Raw genomic sequence first — 16,383 nt, forward strand, 5'->3', positions numbered from 1 at the left:
CTTAAAGGGAAAATCCCTTATCTATAATTTCATCTCTCTTAAAAAATATTGGGGTAGGAAAGGGTTTTTAACGTTTTCCATGTCAGGGTTTTGACCTGAAGGTGCCAAAGAGAGACTCTTGAATTCTTAGGACAGCTAAGATGTTGAGGGGATGAAGAAGGTGCTATTTGAGGAATAATTGAAAGAACTGGAATGGTTTGCCTGAAGAAGAGAGTCAAGGGGGGCAGGATAGACATTTTCAAATATCTGAGGGACTATCACATAAATAAATAAATAAAGAATTCTATTTGTTCAGTAAGTCTAAACAGGGTAACTAGAGAACAAAATAAGGACGTTGTGGATCAGTAGAGGCAAAGGGGAAGAAAAACAAAGTAAAGTTGGATACTAAAGACAGCCCTCATGCACTCTAGCTTAAGTTTAGCTCTGTGTTAGAACTTCATTTTCAAATTACCAGAGAATTTGATGGCTAAGGTGTGTGGTGAGTGTGTGTATGTATTTGTGGGCACATATGCTCATGTGTGCATGTATGTGTATATGGATTAATAACTCAAGAAAGGGGAATGGCGATGCTTCATTGGGAGAGTAGGTAAAATTTGACAGTATTTCTTATGCATTCTGCTCCTCTTCACTCTTTCCTCCTTCCCTAGTTATATGTAAAGTATAAAAAGTGGTCAGCTGGTAGGGCAATGAACAAGTGAAAGTAGTTTACCTGTGTTAGCTTTCTCTTTAGGTGGGCAAAAGTCCCATGATGTTCTAGGGTCTGAGATGGACAATGGACAATAATTATTGCTCAGTGTGTATACACACATTTTTTCTTTATTTTCAAAAAGATTTTGTTTTAGGGCATCATTTATATTCCAAGGGATGACATATTAAAAACTGGTATATAAAAAACAACAACTTTGAATTTACTTGTGCTTAGTGCTGGCTAAATCATTAGATTAGACTATGACTTAGCACAGTGTCCGGCCATAGTAAACATTTAATAAATTGCTTGTCTACTAACTGACTGATTATAACCTGTTTGAACATCTAATACTTAAAAACACCTTCTAGGTGTAAGTGACAGCACTGCAATGATAGCTGGAAGCTCTATGAAAGCAAGGTGTCTTTTATCCTTTGTTTGCCCAGAGTTTAGCACACCTGACACATAGCAGGGGTTTAATGCTTGATTGAAAATGCAGTGAGAATTGTATAACCTAGATTAGAGAAAGGAAGTTTTTTGAAAGCAGGTAAAATACAGTAGCTCTATGTCTATACATATCTCTATGTCTTTCAACACTTTTCATAGTACCATAGGTGAACAAGCATTTGGTAAATAATTGTTAAATATAAGAGCTTAATTGTAGGAGATTCAAGGCTTCAAATATACTTAAGATCAGAGTAATAAAACTGGAAACTCATTATTTTCTGTCTGCGAGAAGAGGAAGAGGAGAATTAATTCATGGTGAGGGAAGTACAAGTTAGGTATAAAGACCCTCTTTAGACTCAAGGCTGTTGGATACTGGAATGGTTCCCCAAGATATATTGATTGTTTCCACAGACTGTTAGAAGTAGAATGAACATTCTTGCTGAGTGTTGGAGGGGGGTAAGGGAATGGAATGAACAAGGGAGAGAAGAGTAGGATAGGAATAGCTCTAATGAGATGGCCTTTGATGATATTTTCTAGTCCTGTGGCTCTCTTTCTGGTGGTTATTCTCAGCTCATCGGAAAGTGGAGAAAAACATGATGAAAATATCCACAGTGGAAATTCTCATTCTCTCTTTGCAATAGATAAATCAGTTCAGTGATTTAATAATGTTGATGACACAGTCTGAATAAGCCCCTGATTCTGTCCACATACATCTTTTTTTTTTAAATTAAAGCTTTTTATTTTCAAAACATATTCAATGATAATTTATCAACATTGACTCTTGCAAGACCATGTGGTCCAAATTTTTCCTCCCTTCCCCACCCCACATCTCTAGGTGGGCAAATTATCCAATATATGTTAAATATGTCCACATACATCTTAAAAGCCAAGCATAACCTTTGCTGATTCCTAGATTGCCAACAGAAAATCCAAGCTCTCAGTCATAGGTTATGTCTCCTGTGTTGGAATAAAATTGACTTTTTCCCTGGAATTAATTTAGAATCTTTGAAAAGGAGTGTTCAAAATATGGGAAAAGTTTTCAGAGTTCTGTGATATGACTGAACTAGTAAAGTTAAAGGCAAAAATCTTTAGGCTGTTTTACTTTTATTTAAAAGCAAAACTAAAAATAAAATCAACCTATTCTCCCACCAAGCATCTAAATCTGACCATATTCTCTGGGTGTTATTATTGACTTCTTCTAGTGTCTAAAGGTACATCCATAAATCAATTTGGCAGTCTTGTGGACTTTATTCCAGAAGTACTTGCTTCTTATGACAAAATAACAATACTATAGAAAAGACTGATGATAAGTCTTTGTGTGTGTGTGTGTGTGTGTGTGTGTGTGTGAAATGCATGTGCATGTGTGCCCTTTAAAATAGATGGAGAGATTTGATTTTAAGAAAAAATTGAAAAGAACACTTTTTCCTCTTTTATTTTCTTTAAAATTTCTCATGTTTTAAGTAGGTGAGAAAATAGAATAAACACACTTGAAATCAATCCTGTTCTTAACTGAGTTAAAAAAACAACAAAAACCATACTCAGCTAAACATATTCAAAGGCTTAAATTGAACCCAGTTAAAATTAATTTTTGTTATTTCAAAATTGTATTTGGAAAGTGAACAACTTGATTGACTACAAGAGCAGAACTTGTAATAAGGGGAAATATTTTTACAAAAAGAAAAATTCTATAAATTGTTCCCCTACAAGGAAACCTCAGTCTTCCTTTAAAAAGGAAAAAAAAATTGGGACACATGATAAATGAGATCTGCTGAATTTTTTTCTATTACAAATAAGAGATACAACCTGAGTCATAAAATGATGAAAATTTCCCAACATTTCTATGTATTATTTTTTGCCTAATCAGTAATTCCTAACTGATTCTCAGAACCAACCCTTTTAACATCATGTGGACTGTTACCTAGACCTTGGGAGTCCTTGTCCAGCAAAACTCTAAGCTACCTTCTTTTATTCTCAATTCTTTATTATTTAAGTCCTCTGATCATTTGAAAAACTTTAGCTGGCTATATTTTGATTGTTTAACATAACAGAAAAAGATATATTTTGTATTTTTTAATGTTCAGAATAATAAAAAAAAATAAGAATTGGAAGATCTCTTATGGTCAACAGTTCTAATTTGTATTGGACAAAAAAAAATTCCTTTCCCACACAATAGGGAACCTATGACCTTCAAAGAAGTCCATTCTACTTTGGGATAGCTCCAATTATTAGGAAGTTTTTCCTTTTCTTCAAACCTCAATTTTCAACTTATGTACATTGTTCATAGTTTTAGGGCCAAGCACAATAATTCTAATTCCTTTTCCATGTGACATCCAGCAAATACATGGAGATGATTATCACGTTCCCCTAGAGTCATCTCTTACTTATATTCCAAGTTCCTTCAACCAGTCTTGATATGGCATAAACCTCAGATCCTTCATTGTCCAATCTTAAAATAACTTCTTGGGAGTTTGATTGATATGGCACTAAATAAATAGATTAATTTAAGTAGTATTTCATTTTTATTATATTTGCTCAGCCTACCCATGAGCACTTCATATTTTTCCAGTTGATTAGATCTAACTTTATTTGTGTGAAAAGTGTTTTGTAGTTGTATTAATATAGTTCCCGACTTTCCCTTGGCAGATAGATTCCCAAATATTTTATACCATTGACAGTTATTTTGAATGGAATTTCTTTTTGTCTAGATATCCTTTAGCTTAAAATCATAATTCTAAGCTATGCATTGATTGAAACTATTACTAATATTCTTAAATTTCAGAAGAAACTACAATAGAAAAAACCTTCAATTATGTATACCAATGAAATAATCCAGATATTCAACATAGTATATAATTAAAATTATGTCTTATGAATACACTGCTAATTCTTTTTATTATATAATACCTCTTTACTCAATAATGTTTTGTGTCTTAATAATAGTTGGTTGATGTTTCATGAACTCCAACTGATCATGGAGCTTGGTGACTCAGAAGCATAATAGGCATAGGGCTGTCCTAACTCAGAGGAAAGTAGATATTTTCCCACTTTTAATGTAATTTGCATTTTTACCATATTCAGAAGGAAAAAGGGAAAATGTGTCAGTGTGCTGATACTTTTAGAAAAGTTATCTAGATCAAAGATATGGGATTTGTTAGCCTAGTGTCCATCCCATTTCTCCAGCTCCCTCTACTCCCATACTTAGGTACTCAATAGATACATGTTGATATTGGAGGTTATGGTGAACCTAATGGAGTTAGTCCCAGATGAAAACCCATGCTAGGATTAAAAATCAACTGAGCAAGAGCCACATAGAGATATTCAAAACTCGACAGCACAGTAGTTCTTTAGAATACTAAGCTGGTAAAATCAACTTTACCCTCTAATACTCTAGGTCATATAGATTTCTCCTTTTTCTAACATCCATCAAAATTTGCAGGCTGTATTATATAGCATTGGATTATTTGCTGTCTCTTGTGGTTTTCCAATAATTTAATGTACATTAATCTTATCTCTTCAACCAGATGCTGTTTCTTTTGGCCTGAGGCAACTTCTTACCATATGCACAGTGCTAGGCACATGGGGAGAAATCAATACTTATTGACTTCATGATTAATCACATCACAGGGGCTTACTAGACTTTAAGGATTTAATTTTTATGTTTCACACTGATTCCGTAAAACAAACAAACAAACAAAAAATCCCTATTCAATTTCACAAAAAAATTTGTTTACATCAGAAAAAAACAAAGTGGGAATCTCACAACCATCTGGTGAATTTAATCGAAACAGACAGCTGGCTTGGGTAATTTAGGTCTAAGAAAAAAATCTACCTTCAGTTGTCTACTTAGATCAAAATCTCCAGATGATCAAATCACTATTTCACTTTGCCCTGTACAACTACAATTTAAGGAGTTAATTTATTTATGTTTAATGCTTGAGATCTATAATGAAACCATTCCTTTGAGAAGACATGATTTTTTGGAAAGCTTACCTTGGAGATATAGGCCCACAGAGGGCAGCACAACAATTTGTAATGATGTTTCCATAGCTGTAGGGATTATAATTTTCTTTACCTCTTTTATTTGACCAAGATCCTTTAATCTGAAAGACATGGAGAATTTATCACATATGGCATTCTTTTTATTGAAGTCACAATTTAGGCAAACTGACTTTCAGGCCATTGCTTATTTTCTTTGTAAGAGAAACCATGAAGTACACTTTTCCTAAACCTTAGAATCCCAAAATTTCAATTTTGAGCAAATGAGTTAAAGTAGAAAGTGACTTAATATAGAGCTCTCACCTTAAATTCCTACCATGTGATATTAAAAGGTAAAAAGAATATTTTTTCCAAGCTTGCATTTAGTGTTCTGAAGCAATCAATAATTAAATAGATAGCAGATATAGCTCCCCAAAGTGATTAATGTTTCTTCCAGGAAGTAATTTATATATACTAGAAGAATTCTGGCTCAAAGCATTGCCCCAATAGTCTGCTCTGTAACATCCATCTAAGAATCACAAAGACTCTCTTTTGTGGTTTCCAATGATAAAGTTCATAGAAAATACACAGTACTATAATTCCTGAATTAATGTATTATGTTTTAATTTCCAAAAGCTTAATTTATCTATCAATTTTCACACATCTTCTTTTAGGCTAACCTTGCAGAGTCTTTTTAGCTCTTTTTTGTCATGTGCTTATAAATGCTTCTGTAATATATATATTTTTAAAGTTAGTGTTCAAACTGGCTTGAGAATTATCTTCCAAAATTACTTTTTAATGCCCTTATTGTAACATCATTCAGGATTCTGAGAAAGATAAACTTGGATAAGAGGTTTAATTAAAAACAAGAACAAGACAATCAAACCCAGAATTTAAACAGAGATATAAAACACAGATGGAATGCACATTTTTTATTTTGTCATATCACATCGTAATAAAGTCTCTCCATTTAAATAGATGCAAAATTGTTGTTGTTTTGTGCTAGACTTCTGATTTCATTGATATAGGGCACTCTGAATGAGGAAATTCCATCGTCAAAGTATAGTAGCTCCTATCCCCAAACCTCTGGTCTGGTTGCTTAAAACACCCAGAGGTTAATGACTCTCCAAGGGCCACTCAGCCAGTTTGTATTCAGAAGCAAGATTTGAATACAGCTATTTCTGACTACAGGAAAGACCTGTTTTCCATTTCTCCATGCTTCCTCTGAGATGGAGTGTATCTTTTAGGAAATTATTTTTAAATCATAAAGCCAACTTTTAGTGCTCTGTATTAGGGATCTTCTGTCCAGACCTACTGATGAACTTACTTATCCATGAGGACAAAACAATATTTATGGCTTCAAACATGTGAACAATTTAAAATGCTCTTTTAATAATTCCTGTTTGTTCCAAAAAGAGCAAAATTTAAATGGCTTGTACTGTGTGACCCAGAAAAGTCACTTAATCCTGTTTTCCTCAGTTTCCTCATCTGTAAAATGATCTGGAAAAGGAAATAGTAAATATTTCCAGTATCTTTCCCAAGAAAACCCCAAATGGAGTCACAAAGAGTTAGATAGGATTGAAGTCAGTCAATAATCACCCCACAGAACCAAAATCAAAATCACCTGGACTTTCCTACCTCATTTTCTAATCAATATAAATAAACATTGCACATATCTCATAAAGTCACTTACATCTTCATTTGTAGTTTGATTGGAGCTGATCAAATATGTGTGGAAACCTGAGAGACCAACAATAGACCAAACAGAAAAGAAACACACCACAGCTTCCAGCACAGTGATTTCAAGTCAAGGAAGTAAATTGAAAGGAAAGGGGAAAATTCACACAGCTTAAGATGTTATCTAAAAAATGAGTTTAATACCAACAAGGACATTACCTATTTTTTTCCACTGCAAAATATTGAGTCCATAAACATATTTATTATTCGGCTAAGGGCATCTTATTTAATAGCCTTTTTAATTACCATTTAATATAACTGATTTCTCCTTATGCCTGAATTAGTACATCACCCTCTCCTGGTTTCCTGGCTCTCCCTACTTAAATACATTTTTTATATCTATATTTGCACACACACACACACACACACACACACACACACACACACACACACACACATCACTGCCAGACTAAAATAATTTTGATCATGTCATTTTCTAGCCCCAAATCTTTTTAAATTTCCTATTTTCTACTATGTCAAATGTAAACTCCTCTGCTTGGTTTTTAAGGCTTTTAGTTTGATCTTACTCTAATTATCTAACAATTTTGATGTCTGACATTCATTCTTTGCCCCTTTCTGGCTGTCCCCTCGCTGTCCTGTAAGCATATAATGCTCACTTCTGCCTCTGTGGCTTTATCCATGTGATGCCCCATGACTGAAATGCCCTCTCCTTTTTCTTCAATTTGTTTCAAATCTTGCCTATTTTTCAAGATCCAGATCAAGCAAATCTTTATAAGGTCTTAACTGATCACTTTGGACCTCATCTACTTCTCTGGGCACTTGCAGCAATGAGAGTTTATATTGTATTATAGCTAGCATATAATCATATTGGGTCTTGTCTCATTCGTTGTGATATTATCTGTCAGTTTTTTTTCCCCTTTCTAACTAAACTCCTTGAAGATAGTAACTGGGAATTTATTCTTGGAGGCAGAATTTCAATCCTTTCTCCCCTCCATTTTATTTATTTATTTTATATGTCTATCCTACTTCCCCATTCTCTATTTGAACAATCAAAAAACACAAGTAAAATCTTCATAACAAATATGCATTGACCATCAAAACAATCCCATTGACCATATAAAATTTTTTTAAAAAAGTATCTCATTTTGCATTTTAAATCTATCATTTCCCCAATGAACAATGAAAAAATAAAAAGATAACCCTTCCAACATTTATATATAGCATCCCCACATATATACGTTTGTATGTAAAAGTATATACATATATAAATAAAATATATTTTACAAATCCTCACTTTGGCCATGTCCAAAATAATCATCATTACATGGTTTCAATTCTGCCCACTGTTACTAACAATATGATCATGAGCAAGTCCCTTAATAATAACTCACATTTTTATAGAGCTTTAAGATTTATAAGACATTTTCTTCACAATAGCAGCCACATCAAGTATTAGATCCTCATTTTACAGATGAGGAAACTGAGACTCAGGTTTAAATGGCTTGCCTATGGTGATGAAGTAATGAGTAGAATTGGGATCCAAACTCAAGTCTTTTCAAATTCCAAAATCAATGCTCTTTTCACTACATCTCCATGCCCCTTCTTTGTATTTGAGTTTCCCAATCTGTACAAGTATAATCCCGATTGTACAATACAATACTGTTGTGGGCACATATTTTGGAAATCTTAAGTACCATATGAATGCTATTGCCATTATGTCACTGTCTGATGCCCCACAATGGTACTTTGCACATTGCAGGTGCTCAGTAAATACTTATTGATTTTCTGAAAAATATTTGGACAACAATAAATGGCTGCATTATAATTTTCTCTAAAATTACTTTCCATTTAAACGCTATATATCTTATATGTACAGGTTTTTTGGAAGGTATCTTGTCTTTCCCATTAGGATGTGAGGTATGGAACCTTGAGGATGGGTACCATATTTTGATTTCTCTGTAACCCTTAATGCTTAGCACAACATCTGGCACTTAGTAAACACTTAATAAATATTTATTGACTGACTACAAAGGGGACAGATTGAGGATAGGGCTAGCCGTGGGCTCCTGACAAATAAAAGAGAAGCCCCTGTGATTCCTCATTGCCTGCTACTTCAGAGGAAGTCTAACAATTCACAGAATGTGTCTGTAATATATAAACCAAAGGAGAAGTCTGGTGTTCTTTATAATATGAGTTAAATCAATAAAGAAATAGGACTGTAGTGATTTGAAAAGACAGAAGACTTTTTCTATCTCATAAGTGTTAAAAAATTCTGTTTCTCAGGGAAAATAATATACACCATGAATCTGAAAGTTTAAAACTACAACATGCATCCTCATTAATAAATTATGGGCTAGAGAAAGTAAATATTCATGACTTACTAATGCATCTAAGGAGAGAAGCTATATATCAAGTAACAAAACATTACCATTGATTTTTTCCTCAGGCTTTGGGATTATTCATATTTAGTTCAGAAAAAGGAATAACTTACTCCATGAAATTTCATGCCTAGCTATGCTACTATTAGCTGAGCAATATCAACATGAATGGGGGGAGGGATAGTATACAAAGTAGTAAGGAGGAAAAATGAATGACTGCCTGCTCTGTCAGCTCTTATTCTACATCAAGACACTTAAGTAAGGAGGCTTTATCTGTTCTAATCTGAGACCTCACTAGTCTGGATGTCAGTCATCTTACTGGTCAATTTTGTTTTTTATTCCAGTTCTGTCTGACTTTTCATGACCACATTTGGAGTTTTCTTGGCAGATACTAGAGTAATTTGCTATTTCCTTTTCTAGCTTATTATTTTTTTATTTTTACAGATAAGCAAACAGTTAGTTAAGTGACTTGCTTGGGATTACACAGCTAATAAGTATCTGAGACTGGATTTAAATTCTCAGGGTATTAAATGTCTCAGGGTTGACAGATAATTGTATCAGATAACTGTCCAATCAATGAACAAGCATTTATTAAGCCCCTATTATATACCAGTGGCTCTAAGTGAAGTGATGGGATATGAAGAAAGACAAAAGACTGACTTTTAAGGAACTCATATTCTAATGATGAAAATGATATATAAACAACTATGTACTATGAAGATATATGTGGATTCAACCGAAGACAATCAATAGAGGAAAGGTCCTAAGACTGAGGAGGGCTGGGAAAGGCTTCTATGAGAAGGTTGGACTTTACTTGAGATTTGAAGGTCAAACCAAGGACTGAGGATGCAAAGATACAGTTTCGGTCAAAGGGCAGAATCAACGTGGAGTCAGGAGATGGAAATGTCTTCTATTAAGAACTGAAAGGAGGTTGGTGTCCCTGGATCTTAAGTGTATATAGAAGGTTTTTAAGGTGTAAGAAGACTGGAAAGGTAGGAGGGAGCCATGTTCTAGAGAGCTTCTTACAACCTTAGATATCTAAAAGAGGATAAAACCCAGAGAACTTTTTAAAAAACCATCTCTGACAGTGAACAAAAGAACCTCTGGAGGGCAAGCAGTCATTAAAATATTCACAAGATGCAAAAACCTGAAATTACACCTGAAACTCATCCATCATTGTTGTGTAAACTGAGAAATGGAGAATAAACAGGAAAAAAGAGAGGTGACAATAAAGAAAGAAAAAACAAATTGTAGAAAATACGGTAGTAGATAGAGAAAAATCACGGCAGAGATCAGGTATAGCAGCAACAAAGATTAGAACCAGACACAGGGCTGGCAGCGGGAGACAGATGTCTTTGAGACAAATTGTCATTAAAATTATTATATCTCTTCTTTACTCACATAGCTATCACCATAGTCCAAGGACTCATCACCAGTCTCCTAACTGGTTTCTCTGCCATAAGGTTCTTGCTCATTCCAATCCATCTTGCATATAACTTCTAAAGTGCTGGTCTGACTATTCCACTTTCTACTCAATGAAATCTTGTGTTCCCTGTTATTTCTAGCATCAAATATAAACTATTCTTCTGGGCATTTAAATCTCTTCATAATCTGTTATCCCAATGTATCTATTCCAGTTTTATTATCCATTACTACTCTTGACATGCTCTAAAAACCAGCTGTTCCTCACACATGATGCTATCCATCTCCCATTTCTTTTTCTTTTTACTGCCTAGAATGGTGCCCCCTTTTACTTCCAGCTTTTGGAATCCCTGGCTTGCTTTAAGACATAGCCCAAGGGCTGCCCTCCTGAAGAAGGCTTTTCCCACCCTATTTATTAATGCCATCCTCTCAAAAGTTATTTTTCATCTAATTTGTATATTGCCTTTTATGAGAAGATTAATTTTTTTCCTCCATTAGTTAGTTACATGAGTAAAGGACTGCCATTTCCTTTTCTTTATATCTCTAGAACTTAACTCAGTGCTTGACATACAATAAGTATTTGTTGATTAATTGATTCTCCCTGTATAGCAGAGACACTGTTATTGCCTCTCTCATCACCACTTACCTTGTGTCTACTTGATTTTTGTTCCTATCTGTATGTGTGCCTGTTGTCTTCCCTATTGCAAGGTAACTTCCTTGAGGACAAGGACACTTTCATTTTTATTTTTGAATACCTGGCACTCAGCTCTGAATTTGGCATCTAATAAATATTAAATAAATTGCTGATTGAATGGAAGTCAACCATAAAAAGCTATATGTATTCAAGAATTGATAAATAGATTTATGTATAGAATAATTTTATATATGTATATATGCACATACATATGTGCATACATGCCTGTTCATGTTTAATGCTAGTCATCTCTGGGAAAGGAAGAAAAAAGAAATTTACATGATAATTTTGTTGTATATTTGAAAAAATAGCAAATTGTACATACTAGATTAGCAGTTTTGTTATGTTTTGTTATGTTGTTATGTTTTGTTTTGTTATGGAAGTGCTTGTTTTAGTCCATAAATTAAAAATAAAAATAAAAAAAAATAACTAGGATTCTTTAGTACTACACAATTCAGATTTCTGACTTTAATGTGGATTAAAGCATAGTGTGATAACTGATGTTCATAACATAACAATGATCATGAAGAAAGGACATGAGTATGTTCACTTTCTTTAATAAGTTATAGAACCACATGAGTGAAAAATACGGAATGATTTCCACAACTGTTAACTAATCATTTGTCTAATAAAAAGATAATTTCACTTTTGGATGGTTTCAACTTGTCCTATATTTTTCAATTCTTATCTGGAAGAAAGTATTCATGTTATATAAACAAGAGACTTCTGATTAAATAAACTCCAAGCTTTTTGATCCAATCAATTAAAGTGTTTTGATCATATTTATTACAAGAATTTATTTCAAGGGGATGGGGGATGTGGTAGGATGAAAAAATAGATTTTTAAACATTAAATTAAAATTTTCAAAATTGTACTCATGGTGGTCCTTTTGCCTATGTTCATCAATTGAAATCATAACCTTTAGAATGGACATTCCTTATTATTATTATTTTTTGGCTCCTGTTCCTCACTAAATCTTCCTTCAACAACCATCTTCATAAAGGAGCATTGTTATAATTGCAGGCTGAGTTCTAGCAGCTCACAAGAAATCAACAGCATGAAAGCAGTTAAGTAAATGTGACACTTTCTATACTAATCTCTTAAGTGCTTCAGAGGAATTCTATAAATAGCAGAACGATTCCACTATTAGCTAATAGCTATGTCAAAATGACATGGATTCAGGAGAACATTCAAGGTATACCAAATTTTTTTTTACTTCTCCTTTTAACTAATCCCTCTTTTCCTTTCCCCTTCTATTGTCAGCTCTCCACCTCCCTCCCTCAAAAAGGATGGAAGAAAGCTGTGGAATGTGCAGCAAAGGCTGAAAAGCCCAGGAAATAATGAATTCCAAGAAGGGAAAGAATAATGTGTTTTAGGCTTTGGTGTCTGAGTAGGGAGAGAAACAGGAAAAGAGTTGTGGGAGGCAGAAATGGATTTAAAAATTAAGGTCTAGATAACTATGCAGACATAGGAACCCAAGTATATATTTGATTGTTTTTATGCATTACTGTAATATTTAATAGAAAATAATTATAAGGGCTATTCTAAAGCTAACATTACAAAATTTGTAATTAAAAAGTTAAGTAGGCTAACAGGCTACATAGCATGTCTTTACTCCAGATTTCATCTTCTTTATCATAGGGAAATTTAAAAAGTTATCTCATCCACAGGAATAAATTTTGTTTTGTTCTCTTCAGTATAAAAATAATATCAAACTGTATGGTTAAAACAACACCAAAAAACCAGGCACAAAAAATCAAACCTCCCTTATGCCTCAGTTTCCACATTTGTAAAATGAGGGGTTTGGGCTAAGTGATCTTTGAGATGTCTTTAAATTCTTGTTCTTTAGATTTATGATTCTATGAAGAAGGGAAAAGGAAGAACAATCATTATAATCAATCCCTGGGTCCCTCACCACTAACACATGCTGAGCAATGGCAACTCTTGTTCCTCACACACACCCTTGTTTCTGTTGGGGAGTTAAAGCCTACTGGACCCAGGGAACTAAAGGCAATTGAGTGGTCTATGAAACCCATCACTGAATGAATGGCTTCCATGAAAGGTAGTCTCACTATCCAGCTCCAAGGGAATTTATCTCCATGGAGATACAATAGGCAAGAGCCCCATAATGTGACAATGAGATGAGAGATGGGCAGCTGGATTTCTCCACCAGAGAAATAGGAAATAGAGGAAAACTTCTTGCATGTTAAATGGCATTCCTGTAGAGAAGCTTTGAGAGGACAGAGATAAGAAGTATATAGAACAGACAGGCAGGAAGAAGTCAAAATCTGCATCGTTAAATTGATGACATCACACAATCCATCTGAGTACTTAAGAGATGGCTCAGTTGTGGTTTGGACAATTAGGTTGATTATAGTATTTCTGTCTACAGTGGACAGAGAGCCAGTCTTGGGGTCAGAGAGATCTGGATCCAATTCATCTTTGACACTTGGTGGTTGTTACTTTGCACAAATTGCTTAACCTCTCAGTCCTACAGGTAAATCTCTAAGACTAGAAATTGTAGAATTGTTGCTGATCATCTGATACACTGTATTAACTGCAGTTGGGGAAGGGGCTCCTCACTTTGAGCTGCTTGGATTGCAGAACTGGCGGAGAGAAGCTACCAGAGCATCCCTGTAGTTCTGTTCTTTCTGGGAGCTGCACAATGGGGAATCTTTAGGTATATCAGCTCTATTGTGATAGCATGAATTAGAATTATATAGAATTAGGAGATTCTTATACCTCTTTCTGTCCTTTGATTTTGTTTTATGACTTCTAAAGCTTCTTTTTAATGTGTTCTCATCCATTATGTTTTAAAAGCCAAAGCAAGACAAAGCCAGTATCAATGCACAGGAAAGACATTGATGGGAGAGCAGATGTCGGCAGTCTTCCCTTGTTGTTCTTTAATCACAGTGACGAGATCAACACATTATGCAATTTAATATTTAGACTCAAGAAACTGTCACTGTGTTTTCCTCATCGACGAGTTGCCCCTGTACTCCTCAGGCATGAATATGGAAACATGACTTGTATGTGTCACCTGAGTGCTATCACTGTGCCCAGGGGCACGAACTACTCCGCTGTGTTTATGACAGATTCTGAAGCTTGGAAGTCCAATTAGGATCATTTGGGCATTATTTTCCCTAGCTGCTTAGTTGTGCAATAGGCTTTCAAAGATTGCTCTTCATACCATGGAAGGCTTTCAAAGGTTCTTAGTTATTGTTTTGCCTAAAAGAAGCCAAAGTTATGATCAGAGTTAGTCCCCATTCGATTCCAAGAGACACACTGGAGACAGACTCATCAGAAACCCATTAGTTGGGTTAGGGAAGCATCCCGAGTCTTGGGAAGATCACCAAGTTAGTAAACCTGAGCACCATAGTTAGGAAATTCGAAAGGTCGCTTAATCCGGTACCTCTATTGTTCCATTTGCAACTGCAAATGAGCCGCACATTAGTTGCAGTTTCTATTTTAATAAAGGCACAGACTTTAGATCTGGAAGATACTTTGAGCTATCAAGTACCAAATTTTTTGTTTAAAGAGAATAAAATGAAGTCAGAAATTAAAGTGACTTAGTCAAAGTCTCATAGCCAATTAGTGGGAGAGTCACAACCAGAATGTGTGTTTCCGATTATGATAAAAGTATCTGAGACTAGATTTGAACTCAAGTCCTCTTGACTCCAGGGCAATGCACTGTACCACTTGGCCGCCTCTTAAATCCCATTTTTGACCAGCAACTTCTCATGACTCAATTTAGAACCCATTAACTTCCATTTTTAACGATGTCTCCTCTGCCAAGGACCTCACCTCCAGGGACTATTTGTACCAAACTTGTTCTTTGGGTATGACTACTGAACACCATGATTTTGTTCTTAGGAAAAGAAATCAATAATGTAAAATCAATTTAAAATCATGAAGGCTAAATAAGTGATGGCACCTTCTGAGCTGGCAATCATTCATTTACACTCAATATATCTTGAATGGATGCAGTTACTTCTGTGCTGTCTCCCTCATCAAAATGTGAGCTCCTTGATGGTACGGACTGTGTTTTTTATCTTTTTCTGTATCTCACAGCTCAACACAATACCTGATTCATTGCTTCCTAATTCACTTAATGAATAACTGTTGATTAACTTTTTAAACTTTTTTTTTGGACTTTCCCTCTGGGCAATTTTTTTTAAATTTTAGGAATTCAACTCATTCTTTGAAAGCACTTGGATGTGAAATGCCACAATGTGCTCTTCTGGGACTTTCAAACCAGTTAGCCACAAAATGAATGTAAATTGGGGATAAAAAGGCTTTTCTGTTAGAAGCCATCACAAATGTGGAATCAATTAGTATTTGATTTACCAACCATTGAAAACTCTTTTCATTTAGGGAGAGCTGAATAATAATTCGTGATTAAAAATGGCTCTCCTTTAAATTGAATGATAATGCTGTGTTATACTGAAATTATTGTTTCTCAGGAGGAATTCCCTTAACCTAAGGTCTTGCTCTGTTGGGAAAAAAGACCAACTGAATTTTATGTCTTGATGATGCTATGGGGTTGATATGCCACAAGTTTCTAGAATGCTATTTCTGAGCACTTTCCTCTTCAACTATTTCAGTCTTTTAGTGCTTTATCAATGTGTCATTGCCTTGATTCTACGTGGGACAAGCATTCTCTGCCACACCATATTATTGGAAACATGACATTTTTTTCCCCATGTACTTTGAACATTCAAGAAATGCAAAGAAGTCAGTAAAACTAAGTCAGGACAGAAGTTAAGATGGCTTGTATGAGTGTGATCTTTCCTACTTTCTCCAAAAATTTGCCTAAAACTGAATTAATTATATTCTATTTCTTCTACATTTCTTTTTCCTTACACCCATTTTTTTCCTCCATTTGAATTGGAACCTCTGAGTCATCTTTGATTTTTGGCATTCTATCATCCCAAATCCACACATCCAATATGTCAATTCCTGTTTAATTCTTCATATATAGTATCTTTCATACCCATTCTCTCAAGTGAACTAGCTTTGTCCCTTATGTCATGTCTGAACTATTATACTAATACCTAAACTAATCTCTTTACTTTGCAATCTCT

General features: G+C 34.6%; 1 protein-coding gene across 5 annotated transcripts in view; it reads right to left on the reverse strand.

The window, feature by feature from the left end:
• ZDHHC14 (zinc finger DHHC-type palmitoyltransferase 14) overlaps positions 1–16,383 on the reverse strand; it is a 321,515-nt gene that overhangs the window by 27,145 nt on the left and 277,987 nt on the right. For all 5 annotated transcript variants that reach the window (XM_031937577.1, XM_031937576.1, XM_031937575.1 and 2 more), the window contains 2 exons: positions 6,801–6,903; positions 5,123–5,232 (listed from right to left, as the gene is read on the reverse strand). In XM_031937577.1, coding sequence (XP_031793437.1) covers positions 5,123–5,232; positions 6,801–6,903 — 213 coding nt within the window. The remainder of the gene's footprint in view (positions 1–5,122; positions 5,233–6,800; positions 6,904–16,383) is intronic.

This window comes from Sarcophilus harrisii, chromosome 4 (genome assembly GCF_902635505.1).
Source record: "Sarcophilus harrisii chromosome 4, mSarHar1.11, whole genome shotgun sequence".
NCBI classification, from domain to species: Eukaryota; Metazoa; Chordata; class Mammalia; order Dasyuromorphia; family Dasyuridae; genus Sarcophilus; species Sarcophilus harrisii.